Source organism: Papilio machaon, chromosome 20 (genome assembly GCF_912999745.1).
Source record: "Papilio machaon chromosome 20, ilPapMach1.1, whole genome shotgun sequence".
NCBI lineage: Eukaryota > Metazoa > Arthropoda > Insecta > Lepidoptera > Papilionidae > Papilio > Papilio machaon.
In genome coordinates this window covers 3,166,541-3,182,029 of record NC_060005.1, presented here as the reverse complement: position 1 = coordinate 3,182,029, position 15,489 = coordinate 3,166,541, and the positions used below count along the sequence as shown (strand labels likewise).

The 15,489-nt window shown below is 35.6% G+C and overlaps 1 protein-coding gene across 27 annotated transcripts in view; it reads right to left on the bottom strand.

Annotated features, from left to right (window-relative positions):
• Nucleotides 1-15,489, bottom strand: part of LOC106710033 (sodium channel protein para) — a 38,864-nt gene that overhangs the window by 14,505 nt on the left and 8,870 nt on the right. For 2 of the 27 annotated variants that reach the window (XM_045682928.1, XM_045682933.1), the window contains exons 2-23: nucleotides 14,530-14,660; nucleotides 14,007-14,113; nucleotides 13,670-13,776; nucleotides 13,199-13,378; nucleotides 12,980-13,012; nucleotides 11,758-11,913; nucleotides 11,157-11,362; nucleotides 10,103-10,231; nucleotides 9,703-9,794; nucleotides 9,228-9,440; nucleotides 9,085-9,142; nucleotides 8,864-9,008; nucleotides 8,557-8,721; nucleotides 8,096-8,404; nucleotides 6,169-6,234; nucleotides 5,342-5,585; nucleotides 4,981-5,186; nucleotides 4,696-4,804; nucleotides 4,417-4,482; nucleotides 2,322-2,599; nucleotides 1,871-2,044; nucleotides 1,349-1,511 (exon numbers count right to left, since the gene is read on the bottom strand). In XM_045682928.1, the coding sequence (XP_045538884.1) occupies nucleotides 1,349-1,511; nucleotides 1,871-2,044; nucleotides 2,322-2,599; nucleotides 4,417-4,482; nucleotides 4,696-4,804; nucleotides 4,981-5,186; nucleotides 5,342-5,585; nucleotides 6,169-6,234; nucleotides 8,096-8,404; nucleotides 8,557-8,721; nucleotides 8,864-9,008; nucleotides 9,085-9,142; nucleotides 9,228-9,440; nucleotides 9,703-9,794; nucleotides 10,103-10,231; nucleotides 11,157-11,362; nucleotides 11,758-11,913; nucleotides 12,980-13,012; nucleotides 13,199-13,345 (2,959 nt within the window). In that variant the 5' untranslated portion in view covers nucleotides 13,346-13,378; nucleotides 13,670-13,776; nucleotides 14,007-14,113; nucleotides 14,530-14,660. Of the gene's footprint in view, nucleotides 1-601; nucleotides 765-1,348; nucleotides 1,512-1,870; nucleotides 2,045-2,321; nucleotides 2,600-4,416; nucleotides 4,483-4,695; nucleotides 4,805-4,980; nucleotides 5,187-5,341; nucleotides 5,586-6,168; nucleotides 6,235-8,095; nucleotides 8,405-8,556; nucleotides 8,722-8,863; nucleotides 9,009-9,084; nucleotides 9,143-9,227; nucleotides 9,441-9,702; nucleotides 9,795-10,102; nucleotides 10,232-11,156; nucleotides 11,363-11,757; nucleotides 11,914-12,979; nucleotides 13,013-13,198; nucleotides 13,379-13,669; nucleotides 13,777-14,006; nucleotides 14,114-14,529; nucleotides 14,661-15,489 lie in introns of all 27 variants that reach the window. The other 25 variants (XM_045682927.1, XM_045682935.1, XM_045682930.1 and 22 more) reach the window with 15 other exon arrangements.

The window sequence follows — 15,489 nt, the reverse complement described above, 5'->3', positions numbered from 1 at the left end:
GTGTGTGCTCAAAAATAAGACAAAGATGAAAGAAGCGGTAGTTAGCTGGAACGTTTCACAAGTGAGGCGCCATATTGGGGGCATAGAGACCGATATACAGAAATACAATTTACATATAGATATATTGGAGTGAAAGCTCACTTGTAAGGACCACATTGAATCTTGCCAATCTTCTAACAGGAAACTGAGCATTACAGTGTGACGCACACCAACACATTATAAGTACTATTGAAACATGGCGGGGACCTGCTTAAAGTGTGGAGAGAGCTGACAACGAAAATAATGGCGGAACATTCTCAATATTTATCCACACTTTACGGGAACTCAGTGAATGTATTTCACAATCTATAAGATATCTAAGATACAGAAATATTTGAATCCCCTGAGAGTACCGCCAACATCATGCCATAGAAAACAAAAAGTTAACTCATAGACATTTATGAAAATATAAAAGAGATTGAATAGCAATAAACTGCGTTTAAAGCAAGCAGATATGTCCTACTGTAAGATAACACGAAGTACATTCACTGGCAGTCCGCTAGGCCTGCGCCGCCAAGTTCAAACACCAACGAACATGCAACATCCCACCAATACCACTTACCCACGTAATTTTTTCCAAACAGTTGCATACCCATCACCGCGAATATGAAAATAATGATGCACAATACGAAGGTCAGGTTGCCCAAGGCACCCATCGTCCTACCCATTATAGAGATGAGTAAATTAAGTGTCGGCCATGACTTTGCCAATTTGAAAACTCGAAGCTGCAATTACAAATTGTGAAACAAGGCGTCACACAAGCTCGCTCACCGGCGCTTCACCTATGCTACTGCCTGTACCGGGGACCCCGAATCACTCACTGGCTTTCTAGTAAATTATTTTGGTTCCCCCTCAGGTAAGTGATTCTGAATCAGATAAAAATATGCAAATGTGTGCTGAAGTAACCTATCGAAGTGTGCATTTGTTATTAATATGATCGGGATTTATGTTCCGTCGTCGTTTGATCGAAATGTTTGTGTTCTTTTATAAAACTTAATAGACATAGATCCCATCAACGGACGACCTGATCAAAATACCCAGAGTAAGCGAAGCTGCATGTCACATCTAAAATACTTGATGCAAAGCTCAACTCATGATCCCAAGCTGCGTGTATAGCTTTATAACGTCTCTCCTTGGGGCCCATTTGATGGCCTCTCCAAGTTATTATAAAGCCACGGCGCGAGCCTCTCGCCCTTCATGAAATGGTAACCAAAGCCCTGTGTAAATTAGTAGGGAGTGTGAAGCTTAATAATCGATAATGAAGCTGAGGTCTTTAATTAGAGATGCTAAATTTTCTTTCAAATTGAACCTGTATAGTTCTTCCCAAACAACTGCATTCCCATCACCGCGAATATGAATATAATGATGCAAAGTACAAAGGTCAAGTTCCCTAAAGCGCCCACGGTCCTACCCATTATGGATATAATAAGGTTTAGCGCCGGCCAAGACTTAGCCAGTTTAAATACACGAAGCTGAAAATACATCATTGCACAAATTTACATAAAACCATTCATAGTGTAAGGGAGTTTTCATATTAACACACTTGTTTGCTTTAAATAAAGGCTGAAAATTTAGTTCATAAAACACTTTAAATAAAAATACATATATCAATAATTAAGAAATAAGAGACAAACACGAACGAGAGGTTCATTTTATTCCGAATATATTTATCCATCTTCAGCATTTTTGCTTTCTACCAAGTTGCAAGTATAAAAATAATGGTGAAATAAATTTTAATGAGTTATTCGTAATATATTGAAGTTATTCATAAAATCTGTGACAGTACACCAATTCAATATCAGTAATACAAATAAAAGTTTATACAACTTACCAGTCGAAACGAACGTAACACAGACAAACCCTGAACTCCTTCCAGTCCCAACTCAAGCAGCGATAATGCCACAATGATAAAGTCAAAAATGTTCCATCCTTCTTGAAAATAATACTTTGGACTCATTGCTATTAACTTTAACATAGCTTCTATTCCAAAGGTAGCTGTGAAAAACTAGAAAAGAAATTATGTTATTTTTTATCCAACGATATTCCTAATATTTTGGGAATGGGAAAACAACGAAAATTACGTTGTTGTCTGTTATTGCTATTTCACTTTTACCTAATATGAAAAATAGATAGATTCTATCTATTAATAATGTCTTATTTTTTACCATTATTATTTTTATGTTATATAGACTACTTTGATCTAGTAAAGGACATGGAACTTGTCTAGTAAACAACCTAGTATTCGTTCCAGAATAAAATAATTGAAGAAAATAAAAACTTACGTAATTTCCGCTCTTAAGCGCCTTTTCCATATCTCTATCCATGTCATGATGATCCAGGGCCATGAATAACGTGTTGACGACGATACACAATGTAATGAACAGCTCCACGAACGGATCGAAGACGAGCAACGCGACGTACTTCTGAAACTCCAGCCACAACCAACAGCAGTCCCACACGCAGAAGAAATCAATCCCTTTCATCAGGCATTCCAGGAGTCTTTCCTTAAACGTGGGCCCATCCTCATCGTCTTCCGCTGTTGGGAAGTAGTACACTGACACTGTTGCGTCCCGTTTACCGTAGTGGGTGTGTATGTGTAGAAGGGAGACAGAAATAAATTTGTTAGTATTCGCTCATTATTTTTTCAACTATTGCACCTGGATATCATAACAATCGTAATAACGTGTTAATTACCCTGGTGACAGTAGTATTAGAAATATAAAAGATACCAATATTCATATTTTTGTTGCACAATAGGCTGTCATTTATCAGTTTTTCCGTTAGGGTTACGCAATTCGTATTTCATATTTCAATGAAAATACGTTGTTATAAAATTCATACTAAATTGCTAACAAATACTAATATAAGTTTGTGCTATATAATAGATGTGCACACTAGGTTTACGTTAATTACATCTTTGGACTAGTTTTTTTTTTTACTTTGTGTTTATTATAATTTTAAAACAAAGCTTTTCTAATTTTTAATCTACTAATTTACGCTTTGATTACATGAAATTTACGTGGTATAATTTAGATTTGAAGAACCAAAAATATGAATATCGTGATTTTAAAACACGCGATGAGACGGCATTTACTTAACTAGCAGCAAATCTAGCTTTCAATAATACAAAAACCTTATGAAATACAAAAGTTACATATAAAAGCTAAACACATTAGAAGTCTAATAATTGCAGGTTAGACAGTCATGCAAAAAGTAATTGAAGAGTGACAGAAAATCGAATTAAGATAATTTATTAGTAGTGAAAAATAAAATTTACACAGCATTTTCCTTGCTAGTTGAGGTGATTATAGCAAAAAAAATACTACATTCGTAATTTTGAGATCATTACATTGTCTCAATTACGACGTATGTATAAGCTTTAAAGTAAGCATTGCTGTAATGAATGGAGGAAAAATTATACTACATCTCGAAATAAAAAAAGCTTGAAACCATTGTCTATAAAATTATTATTAAAAGACTTCAACTTTTTATACCAATTAATTGTTTACATGTTTTGTTGAAAATTAGAATTTGTTTAGTACGTTCTGATTACGGTGTCAACATCAGTTTCATAATTAATATCTTTACCATTACACAATTTAGCGTCCCACAATTTAAAGTTACCTGATATTTTATGGTGAGGTTAAAAAGGTGTGTACTATACTGTAAAAATCGGCACAGAACATTTAAAGTCTAAACTGTAGACCATATTAATATTATTACCATGGTGTACATTTCATTTGTAGTCATAATTAAATTACACGAAATTTATGTCACACTTATTTTATTTAACCTATTAAAAATCTTATTAACTCAAATACATAAATTTTGTAAATTATAATATTGAAATTTATTTCACTACGAATATTGAATACTTAACGTGTTTCAAAGAAAGGACAGGTGTATAGAACAAATTGGTGTACACTTTACACAGTGCAGGTGCTCAAAACATTTATAATACAATAATAAATGACACCTAGGTGTGACTTCACATTGCCAATTATGCCATTTTTGCATAATGAGCAAATACCTATAATTTTATGTTCGTGTGAGTGTGTGTAGAGTGAGAGTAATAACTTTATAATGATTAGAAAAAACATATATATTAAGTTTATGAAAGCAAAAACACTGCTGAAACATTGAAAAAGATAACAGTCAAACATAAAGGCGTTTAACAAGACAACAACGACATAACATTGAACAGCATTGAAGTATAGAAATGTCTAATTCCACTATCATAACACTTGTATTAAAAATATTGTTTTCTCTAATTTTTCAAAAAGAATAAAAGGGATGACAATAAGTTAAATACAAGTGTTTCGACCGTGTAAATCCATAGAAAAACACCGAAATTATTGATATTTGTAAATGGCGTACCGTTCTGCTCGCTCGCTCTACTTTGTCGACCAGCTTGTTCGATGATTTCGTTTAATACCATTACATCTGAAAATGCAACACATGTAAATTACTTAAGTAAATAATCCTGAGAAAGGCAATATCATATTACAAAAAGCTGGGAAAAAATATGTTTCCATTATTGTTATAAGAAAATATCAGCGGTTGTCATTTTGGTAAACTAAAATAGCAAAATTTTATTTACTTAATGTTGTTAAATGTTCGTTATTAATAATCTAGTGTGTAAAGTTGGTAAATTACCTCTCATATCGACTACATTCGGCTGTTGTGATGATTCTATGAAAGGATTGTCATTCGATGGCTTTAAAACTTTTCCGGCTTCGTCAGTGCTTTCTGTGGTGCTCATTTCCTGAAAGTGTTAATGCGAAAGTATAAATATTCAAATTAACTCTTCGAGTCATACATATATTAAACAAATTTTAGACCCTCTGAAACACATGTTCAACAAAGATAATCAGCAGGATTGTCATGTCTAAATCTATGTGCTAAATTCTACACGAAATTATTTTTGTTACTAATTCTTACATATTCTCTGACAGGTCGTGATGCAATCGATGAGTCCGGTCTTGGCAAAGCATAGGCATGAGGCTGCGATGTGACGCTATGATTTCTGGACGCCGAGCGACCTCGTAGCCGAGCCTCTTTCGTCTGCGCCTTGCCACCGAGCAGGTCACCGTGAGATGTGTACGAAAGTCGTGACTGATGTGATGTATACGATGAATGCCGAGATCCTGGAAATATCAAATTTAGAATAGTTTAATCAGAGGACATAAACTTTATCACTAAAATACTTTCTTCCCATTCTACTTATATTATGTAAGCCATTACAGACCAACATATTTCAATTGCATTTTAATTACACAAAAAAGAGATACAATAAGCCTACCTAAATTGGCATAGTAAACTGGTATAATGATAGCTCCATTTTCCTCCGACATTGGTGTGACAGCATTCGAGTCATCGGCATACGGTAGATGTTCCTGCGCGTCCAGATACGTCGACAGCACGAGAGGCTTCCTGTCCGCGCCCGGGGGGTAGCGGGCTCTGCCGTTCGGCCGCAGAGCCATTTGATGCGAGCCGCGCGAACCACGGCGCAAATTGAACGGCGACCCCGGCAGTGACAGTGATGCCTGCCGTACGATTCATACTATAGTTATAACGTATCCTACGAAAATGACTTTGATTCTCAATATATATTCATAAAATTATTTATTCGATTTGATACACTTATTGAGATAATTATTGTTACTCTCAAAATACTATGGTTCCTCAATTAAGATCGAGTATGAATGAAATGGTTTACGTACTGATCAAAGGGTCTAGGTTGCAGAGGCTTTACCTACACTTAATGAAAGTCGTTACATCGAATTTCTAAAGAATTGTGTCATATACTTTCATGTGCTAATAAACAAAGGAAAAATAATAAAGAGGTTGGCGAGAAAATAGAAGGATTTTCAAAAAATGACAAGGAGTAATGTCTTATTGCATCAATGCACGATGGTAGCGTTAATTAAAATGTTTGCTATGGCAATTTTGCTGTTTAAGTTTCTTAAGATCCATGTATTGCTGCAACTGGACTCTTAGAAATTATGAACTTAATTGCAACAAGGTAACAATAAGAAGACTAAGTTAGAAAGAAAAACAAACAATCATTTCCTATTGAAGAGGTAGAGGAAGGGGTACACAAACACCAATTTGGATTGTTGGACAAACCTGTGAGCCCTCCCGCAGTGGCCCATATAACTGCCCGTATTTATTTATGCGTTCAGGGTGGGGAACCTTCAATACACAAAAAAATGATTTTATAGTAATATCTCTTGTAGTATCACATATTGATAAAAAGACATCGATAAATTAGGAAAGAGGAGTTAGAGCACATCAAGACATCAAGGAGGATAGGAAGTGATATTGCAGCTTCAAAGCAAATTGTGATAAATTATAAATCATTTAACAGCACCATCAAACTATGTAAGTTCTAATTAACTGCAGAAAATGGAATTTTTTTTATTACAATAAGAATTTCTTTGGATTCGCTAATGCTGTAATATCACCGTAAAACTCTTATTGTAAGTAGCAACAACAAAATACCGATACGAATAAGCGATGCCAATGAATGAAAGCGACGGTTAGTCAGGTAACTTTGTTTATAAACACATGAAGTAATAGTGTCAAACTACATGCATATTAATATACTTGCTAACTTTTATCATAACAAAACGAATTTCCTTGATCTACATCTATGGTCATGGCGACTGTTCTTTTTCATTGTTTTAATTTCGAAGCCTCCGCATCACTCATCGAAATTGAGGAATGAATTATTGTTTTTCTTTATCGATTGCTATATTAAATTAATTATGTTGACCGAACCTACCTCTTCATCGTTGCTATGTTCAGGTTCAGCTCGGCCCGTTCGTGGACGATCACATTGCCAAAGAAACAATCTAACATGACAATAGACTCAATACCTCCAATAGTATTTCGTCATGGAATTCATCTTATGATGCATTTCTTTAGTGATAAAAATGGTCTATAATGTGTTCACATTTTTCAACTTTCTGGTAAAAAATACTATTGGAGCCCGAGGCAGTATGAAGAATCGAGGGTGAAAACTACTCAATAAAACTTATCATCATTCCAAATAAACGGCGTACATCAAGAAAAATCATGCCATATCGAAATTATTTCAATCATTGGCAAAAAAATGAAAGGAAATTGAGGATGTGGGAATGCTACACTATTACATGTGAATGAGTAAATGATAGATTTAGAACGATATGTTGAAAATGCTCGAAATGTTAACGCAACAGGCACTGTAACTTGAACATAACAAATCATAGATGAGAGAAAGTTTGATCAATGAGTATAAATAATAAATATAACAGAACCAATTCAATGCACGCCTCAAAGCTGCAGCTAATGTAATGTTGTAATGATAGTGAGAATTTTTTGCAATTTCATGCAAATAAAACGTTCTCGGGGAAAAATAAAAAATCAGTGAAAATAATTTATTCTTTCTGAAACTCTAAAAATTCAAGACACATGCAACTTCTATTTAAGTGATATTCGAAACTCAAAAAGTTATAGAAACACAGTAAAGATTTAAAAGCTCCCGGACACTTTCTTTTCAACTTGCATCAGAATATATTTCATTTCACCTCACAGATTTTTTGCATTGAGTTTTCCATTAATTTAGCAATGTACTTCATAAAGTTGAAAAGATAATGCTTAGCCGTCAATGATTCAATTATTTATTATTTTATTTTAATACTTATTAATTTTATTATTAAAAATTAATATTACAGATTTTTGACACTCACAATCACTGAATTTATTGCGAAAATCATAGTAAATTTTTCTCCACATTAGGTTAATTATTAATTTTCGATACGTAGTTGCTTATCGCGTAAATTCCAAAGTCATAATGTTGATTGTGTAGAAATTACAAATGTATTCAACAGAATGGATATGCAGAATTTTTAAATAGATGGTAAAAGTTTAACACCAATTGTTACGCCTTGAGTATTACTCGACATTCAATTTCATTATTTAGAAGAAAATAAGATATAGACATTAGTTACTGAGGAGAGAACGGCTTGAATCATGTTCGGGCGTGTCGCAGCGGGTGTGTGGGCGTACTCACCATGCTGACCTTCCTCTGGCGGCGCGCGGGCTCGTGGTGCATGTCGGCGGGCTTGTGCGCGGGCTGAGTGCTCACCGAGTCCTGGAAGGGGTCGCTACGGAGGGACATGCGCTCGCGCGTATTGTCGTCCTGGTTGCCCCGCTCCTGGTTCACGAACAGCTCGTAGCTTTGGCAGGAGAAGTCGCTCGGGGACTTGGCTGGGTGTGCCTCCGCGTAAGCGGCCGCCTCCGCTGCGGCTGCTTGCTCGCGCGCGTGCGCCTCCCGAGCCTCCTGCTTGTCCGCTCTCGCTGCCGCTTTTTGTTCCGCCTCCTGAAGTCATTAAGCTAGACATGAATCAAAGAATTCCACTTCAAAGCAATAATTTTTAATCGACGCTTCTATTTCATATCGTTTATCAGTAATGTTGTGACTTATGATTCTTACGTCTTTCCACTGAAAAAACATAAAACAAAAAATCTTACTCTCAGAGCTTCTTCTTCAGCCTGTTCCTCTTCTTCTGCTTTCTTTTGCAGTTCATCGTAGGACATAGCAACAATAGCTAAGATTAAGTTGACGAGGTAGAATGAGCCCAAGAAGATGATGACTACAAAAAACAACACATGCCACGACCCAGCCGACCTTAATACCTGAAATTAAATGTTTCTATTAAGAATTATTTTCCAAAAGCACTTATTCTTATTTTTGTAGAAAGAACTATGTTACATATATTATTTTTAGAAATACTTGCTAGCATAAATGGTCATAGAATATTCAGGCAAATATTTTTACCAGTTGATAGAGATTTTCCCAATAATCCTGTGTCATAAGTCGAAACGCTGACAAAAAGGCCCAACCAAATGTGTCGAAACTGGTGTAGCCATAATTTGGATTCGGACCGTATCCTTGCAGACACACGTAGCCGGGCTCACATTGTCTGAAGAAAGGTGAAGGTAAAGAATAAGATAAAAAAATCTTCTCATAAGAATCTATTACGAAGATATTATTCTTACCCTGCTCCTGATGAATTACCACACAAAGGGTACTCTCCGCCTTCCTCGTACCAGTTTGCTGAAATGTAGAATTTAGGAGAAATATAAACACTTTAGAAATGTACTTGTAAATGCTCTCAATTCATAAAATATGTAGTTTTTACTTTCGTTTTGACAAAATCTCTCCCAGTTCTCATCGGTGAGGTTTCCCCAGCTGCCATCCTCGGGGAACACTTTGATGCATTTCTGTGTCAAGACTCCCATATAAATTTGCAGACCCATCAACGCAAACACGGACAGCGAGAACATCGTCAATATTATCACATCTCGCAGATTTTTCACCGATTCTATTACAGCTCCTACGATAGTCTTCAACCCTGCCAGATACAACAATAGTCAAATACTATTATAAAACTCATTTAACAAAATCTCGAAAACAAACCAATTGCAATATTAACACACGTGTCAGTTTCTACTATTTTTTTTTTCAAACTACCGACAACACAAATTTTATCACTCAAATCCATCTATGTTACCAAAGCTTCTTGATGATTGCCTAAGCATTTCTATCTGATAAAAGCCCATTTACATTAACTCTTGCTAGATTCTAATCAAGTATAGATATACAAATAGATTTACCCGGTACGATGGCCACAGTCTTCAACGCTCGGAGAACTCTGAACGTTCTGAGCGCGGCCAAGTTGCCGAGATCTATGCCCATCGTCACATAACTGTAAACATACGCACAACCACAACATCTATATTAATATAACTAACTGCTAAACTAGACTCTCTAAAAGTACATTTTCATCTATTCCCGAATTTATAAATTCAAGGAGAATTACGAAAATAAATTTCTTCGTCAGCATCATTTTATTTTCTTCCAAACTTCTGTTATAACTTCTAAAACAGTTATTAATCATTTTTCTATGTTACAACTATTAGTTATAAAAAAAAACATTTAATTAAATAACGACAAGAAAATCTACAGTTGAAACGTTTATTCATCTACGTAATTAATAAATTGTCTACTACTCACGCTAAAGCTATAACTACGAAGTCAAGCCAATTCCATGCATCTCTAAGGTATGTGAATGGCTGTAGTATAAAACCCCTGGCCATAACTTTCACCGCCGATTCAAACGTGTAGATCCCGGTAAAGATAACTCTGCAAAAATTCACCTCCATTGTGGAACGTCGTTCAACAAGAATTCATATTATATCTCAGTGATGTGTCAAATCATGTCAACCTCTAACGCAGGGGTCGGCAAGAAGTTTAAAGCGAGGTCCCGATAAGGGCTGGTAACTTTTGAAAAAAACTTTATCAAGGTCCAGAAAAAAGACACTTCCAAACATAGGATAGATTAGTTATCTGACATTAATATTAATTTAATATCAATGTTTATAAAAATATATTTGGCGGTCCGAGTTTCACCCTTTCGCCTGTTGCCAACCCCTGTTCTAATGTTCAAACGCATATGACGGACAATACTAAAAATTTCATTGAATTATTAATTAGCGATCAATTAAGGAAAATGCAATATGTAAACTAACTCTAAATGAATCTGAAGTATTCTTACATTATTTACAAGTCCATGAATTGATTAGTAACCATTATTACTTATTTCACGGTTACAGATGAGATCTAGAAAAAGGTAAAAATTCGGAACGATGCACTGGTCGCGTGGTTTTCCATGGATTAAAAAAACTTGTTGAGATGTCGCTTAAAATTAATAAAATCTTCAATGCTCATCTTCTAAAGATGTCCGAAGTATTTACATGTAACTTTACTAAGATAATGTTTTTATTATGTTAAGAGTATATGAAAAAATAGAAACTAGATAACCTAGATCTGATATTAGATATAAATATATTTCGAAAAGATACAACATTAATTCCATTTGCATTTTATATATAACTAAGCATATATTTTTCTAATAATGCTTAATAATTATCTAAAAACCTATCAAGAATTAGACAACTAGCTCGAAACTAACAATTTTGAAACTAGCGTGCATTCTACGAATGATTATATGAAATTTGTAATTCCGTTTGTTGATAGTAATGTGCGATAAAACATATTTATAACTCACTCAGTGCTCTCGACGGTTGGTGTTGTTGGCATTATCATAAGAATGCAGTTCACTAAAATCGTTGTTATAATAAATAAGGAGAACAATGGATGAACTAATATGTATATCGCCACTCTTCTTATGGGGTTGAAAGGGTCCAATATCCATAAAGCATCCGTTGCTGAAAACCTGAAGATATCTTTGCCTTTGCTTATAACTACGAAAGTCTGTAACAAAATAAAATTGTTATGTAATGCCTAGCAATTGATTTCAAAAATTACAATAACGATAATTCTTTCTCCGATATCAGTCTTTGATAAACCACAGAAAAGTATTGATGTCATACTAATTATGTTTTAAAATGTTATCAACCGTCGTTATCATAATTAGAAAATAAATGAATTATTTAAAAAAAATTACGATATTTTTTGAATTTCAAAATTTTCTCCGAATTTAATAGCATCTATCGTAATTTGTAATAGATCTCGCCCTAATAAATTTTTCATAATTTCTCATTGGATGAGAAACGTTTCATTCTCACATCTTTAACGAAGAACCGTACAACTTAAAGTAAAGCTATTTTGCTAAATTCTCTTATCAACTTTAACCAATTAAAACTTACTTTTTGGTTATTGTAGAAGGGATCGATGTCCTCGAGAGGTGTGGAAGCGAGCTCCAGGGGAAAGGAGCCCTGCATTCGCACCGGCAGTGGAAGGCCTTGCTCCAGGGTCGCGTCCGGCTGGGGACCTTCATCCTCATCCTCGTCATCATACCGCACCTGGCATATCCAAACGACACTAAATATCCAAGCACTAAACAGATAAACGAATTGCTTTTGTAAAGTGATCTTTGTTATATGAGTAGTAAAGTATTATTTTGTTTATATTCCATGTGATTCTTCAATGTTGCATTAATATCACAACTACAAGCTTTGATTAGTGATGCATCATGTTACAAAAACTCAATTAGCTCAGCTGGTGCTATCATTGAGTATCGTTTTCGATGGTGTGGTTACAGCATGTAAGTGATCGCATTTGAAGCTAATTTGCTAGTTCTGGTGCCGCCGCGGTCTTATCATGATGCATTCGGCAAACTAAAAGCGCACTGCTTCAACGTGCCTGATATCGCCATTACGAATTGACAGTACCGTCCAATCGATACAGCTAATTCGGAATAGATTTTAATCGTTTATTTTTTTGTGTGCTCTAGTTTAGCTAGGTGATGCCACCATGCTAGAATGATACAGCCAAAAACAAGAAAGACATTGGCCAATCGTGTGCAATGCATGATGATGGTGAATCTGTTGTGCTTTGTGTGTTCTGATAATGCTTTCTGTTTCAGTTATGTACACAAACACACAAAAGGTTCGAGGAGCTACATTTATTTACAAAAAGTAACAATTATCCTTTTTTATTATACTTTTCGGTTTCACGATTGCTCTTTAAGGTTTTACGGGGTTTCGTTAAGGTTATTACCACATGACTATCACATTTTAATTTTGAGGTTGCTAAACAGAAGGCCATCGTATGACATTTTAATTTATATGCAAAACAACATGATAAGCTTCCCTTGAGGAACTACTATAAGGTTAGCTGTCACAAAACTTTTGTCAACAGCTAAACTTGAGGGCAATTTTTTTATTAAAATGTTGCGTAGAAGCGATGTGTTAGGAAATGTCATTGAATCAAACGCAACATCAAGTTATCGCATACATTATGAATCCGTTATCCTTCTGCAATTTTTTATATCTATTTTTGTTAAACAAGCGATAACTTGCTGGATATATAATTTTACTAATAAAAACGAGCCGTAAAAAGGTAAAAGGGGCAAGCAAGCAATCTTACTTCTTTTTTCTTTTTCGTCCGCCCCAAATCGTTCTGGAATAGTTTAAAAATTTCTTGTGAGATCCATAAATTAAATCCCAGTCTGATTTCTTTAGCTTTCATTGCTTAGTTGTAAACTTTTTAAATTTTAATGTCGCCAGGTATAGTAAAGTAACACAGTATGGAATATTCTTGGTCAAATATTGTTTTAGCTTGTGTAGAATATAATTCCATTCTTACCTCGCCTTCCGCTCGTTTTTTTTCGAGTTCTTTTTGCTTAGCATGCTCGTCAGCTATGCGAGCTTCGATAACAGCTAGTGAGTCGCGTGTGAAAGGTCGGAACAAACTTTGTTCTTCCTCGCTGATCGAGTCCAAGTCCTCGGACATTGTCTATCGAGCTCCCCCCGAGTGAACAGCCTACTGTAAAACAAAAAAAATGTTTAAATGTTCTGTATGCTTAAGGATAAATATAAAATTATATTTTGAAAGTAAACAAAGAAATGTTGGTAAAATAATACGAATGGCGTTGTGTCCGCTTTAAAGAATGTTATTGCAACTACAAAATAATATCTTCTACTATTATTTAGGAACAATGGTTTCTCGAGGTGTCTTAACTCGTTCACGAGGTGTGTTAAGACATTGATCTGTACACATGACGGTGAGATCGACAGTGTTGGTCAATATTTTTGGGTACAATTACAAATTAGTTACCTGCTAACAGAGAATGGGCGGGTGTGTGTGGTGGGGGAACCGCGTCCGGCTGCACGCTCTGCGCCTGCGATCTCCCACCGACCACTTCGTACGGGCGGGGCGCCCTTCTGACCACAAACAATAATTATGTAAACAGGTGGCGACACGTTAACCTACACTTGGAGTCATAGGATCCAGGTGAACTATGGGGCTCAAGTAAAAACATGACCATATCCTTAACAGAGTAAATTCGAAAACCTAAAGGATACAGTTGTAAATGTTATGAGAAATAGTATAAGATAACATCGCTATTAACATGTTAAAATAAAATAATTCAATGAATTGAATATTCACAAACCTGTCGTCCACGAGGACAGTGTGACCGCGGCTACTAGAGAGATGAAATTTATCACAAGTTCGCTGAGAGGGACAGCCAGCAAATTAGCAAGATTTTTCATGTCCGACCTGTAATTTAAATATAATTAAAAAAAAAATTATCGGATTATTTTTACAATCATGAATGAGTCGGGGAAATGGCCATCTCAAAATAAAATTTAGTGCCTTGTTTCACTTAACATTAATGCGTAGGTATAGTAGGTAAGCAAAGATAACGGATTTTTATTTGCGATCGAACCCCTTTCACTTCAACACAAAGCTACGCTTTCCCACTCTTCGGATACGGAGCTACGCAGCTACAGAGTAACGGGCTACGTATTCTCATGATACCGCACATATTTTTAAAGTCAATTTCTACTTTAAGCAATTAAGTTCAAAGTTTTTAATTAATGTTTTAAATTGGATTTTACATTGTACTATTAATCAAATTCTTTTATTTGATACCCATTATCCAAGTAGAAATGTAATTAAAGAACGCAATTAACCGTCTAATAGATACGTGTTGCGGTGTGTTCAGAGAGCGCGCCGGACGGGGGCCGCTTTGGCTGCGGGCCGCGCTCGCTCCTCGCTCCACGCTCGGCGCATCTGTAGCACAACTCCAGCCGCACAGCCTAAACTAAACAAAAACGATAAACCTTTCACTTGACATTGCTCTTTATTGTAGATTTTTCAAACTAAACTTACACTTAGAGACGCCCTCAGTGATCATTAAATGGCCGCGGCAGTAATCCTATCTAGGATTTTTAAAAAATCCCTTTAAATGTACTAAAAGACTGCGCGAAGTTACAAATTAATGACATGAGGTGAACACACTTTCTAAAATAAAAAGGAATGTATAAAGTGAAATCAAATCACCTATTAGAAGATTTTTAATAATCATTGCATGATAAGAAATTCACTGAAGTCTTCTTCCCATTTCCACCCGTTTGTAACAAAAAGATAGTGAATGGATTCGACTGGGGAAGTGACGTACAGAAAGAGAAAATACCCACTTTCTATTCACTGAAACTCACTTCTCTGTTCAGTGTAAATAGGTAATACATCCGCAACTTTGCAGTTGCCACTTCGCTACTTCAGCAAAATCTGTTGACCTTTTGATCGTTTGCCACAATAGTAAAAAAAAACAAATTTAAACTATGCAAATTTACTTGTAATCTGATCAACGAGTAGGTACAAGCTTGAAGGGGCTGGTAGTTTAGAACGTGTACAGGTCGCGCGATCGATTCCTGCGGTGACCGGGTCAGAGGCTCGTCAGTAGATACACGAACACCACTTGCACTACGGCCTGCTACATCAACTAGCTTGATTATGCCACAACTGATAAACTTCGATTTCATATTTGGTATTTCTTTTCGCTGAATGCACTCTATTCACTATTCAGAGCCAAATATAATAATGCATAGCAGAGTGATCTATTCTATTAATGCATCTGCATTGTGCAATAG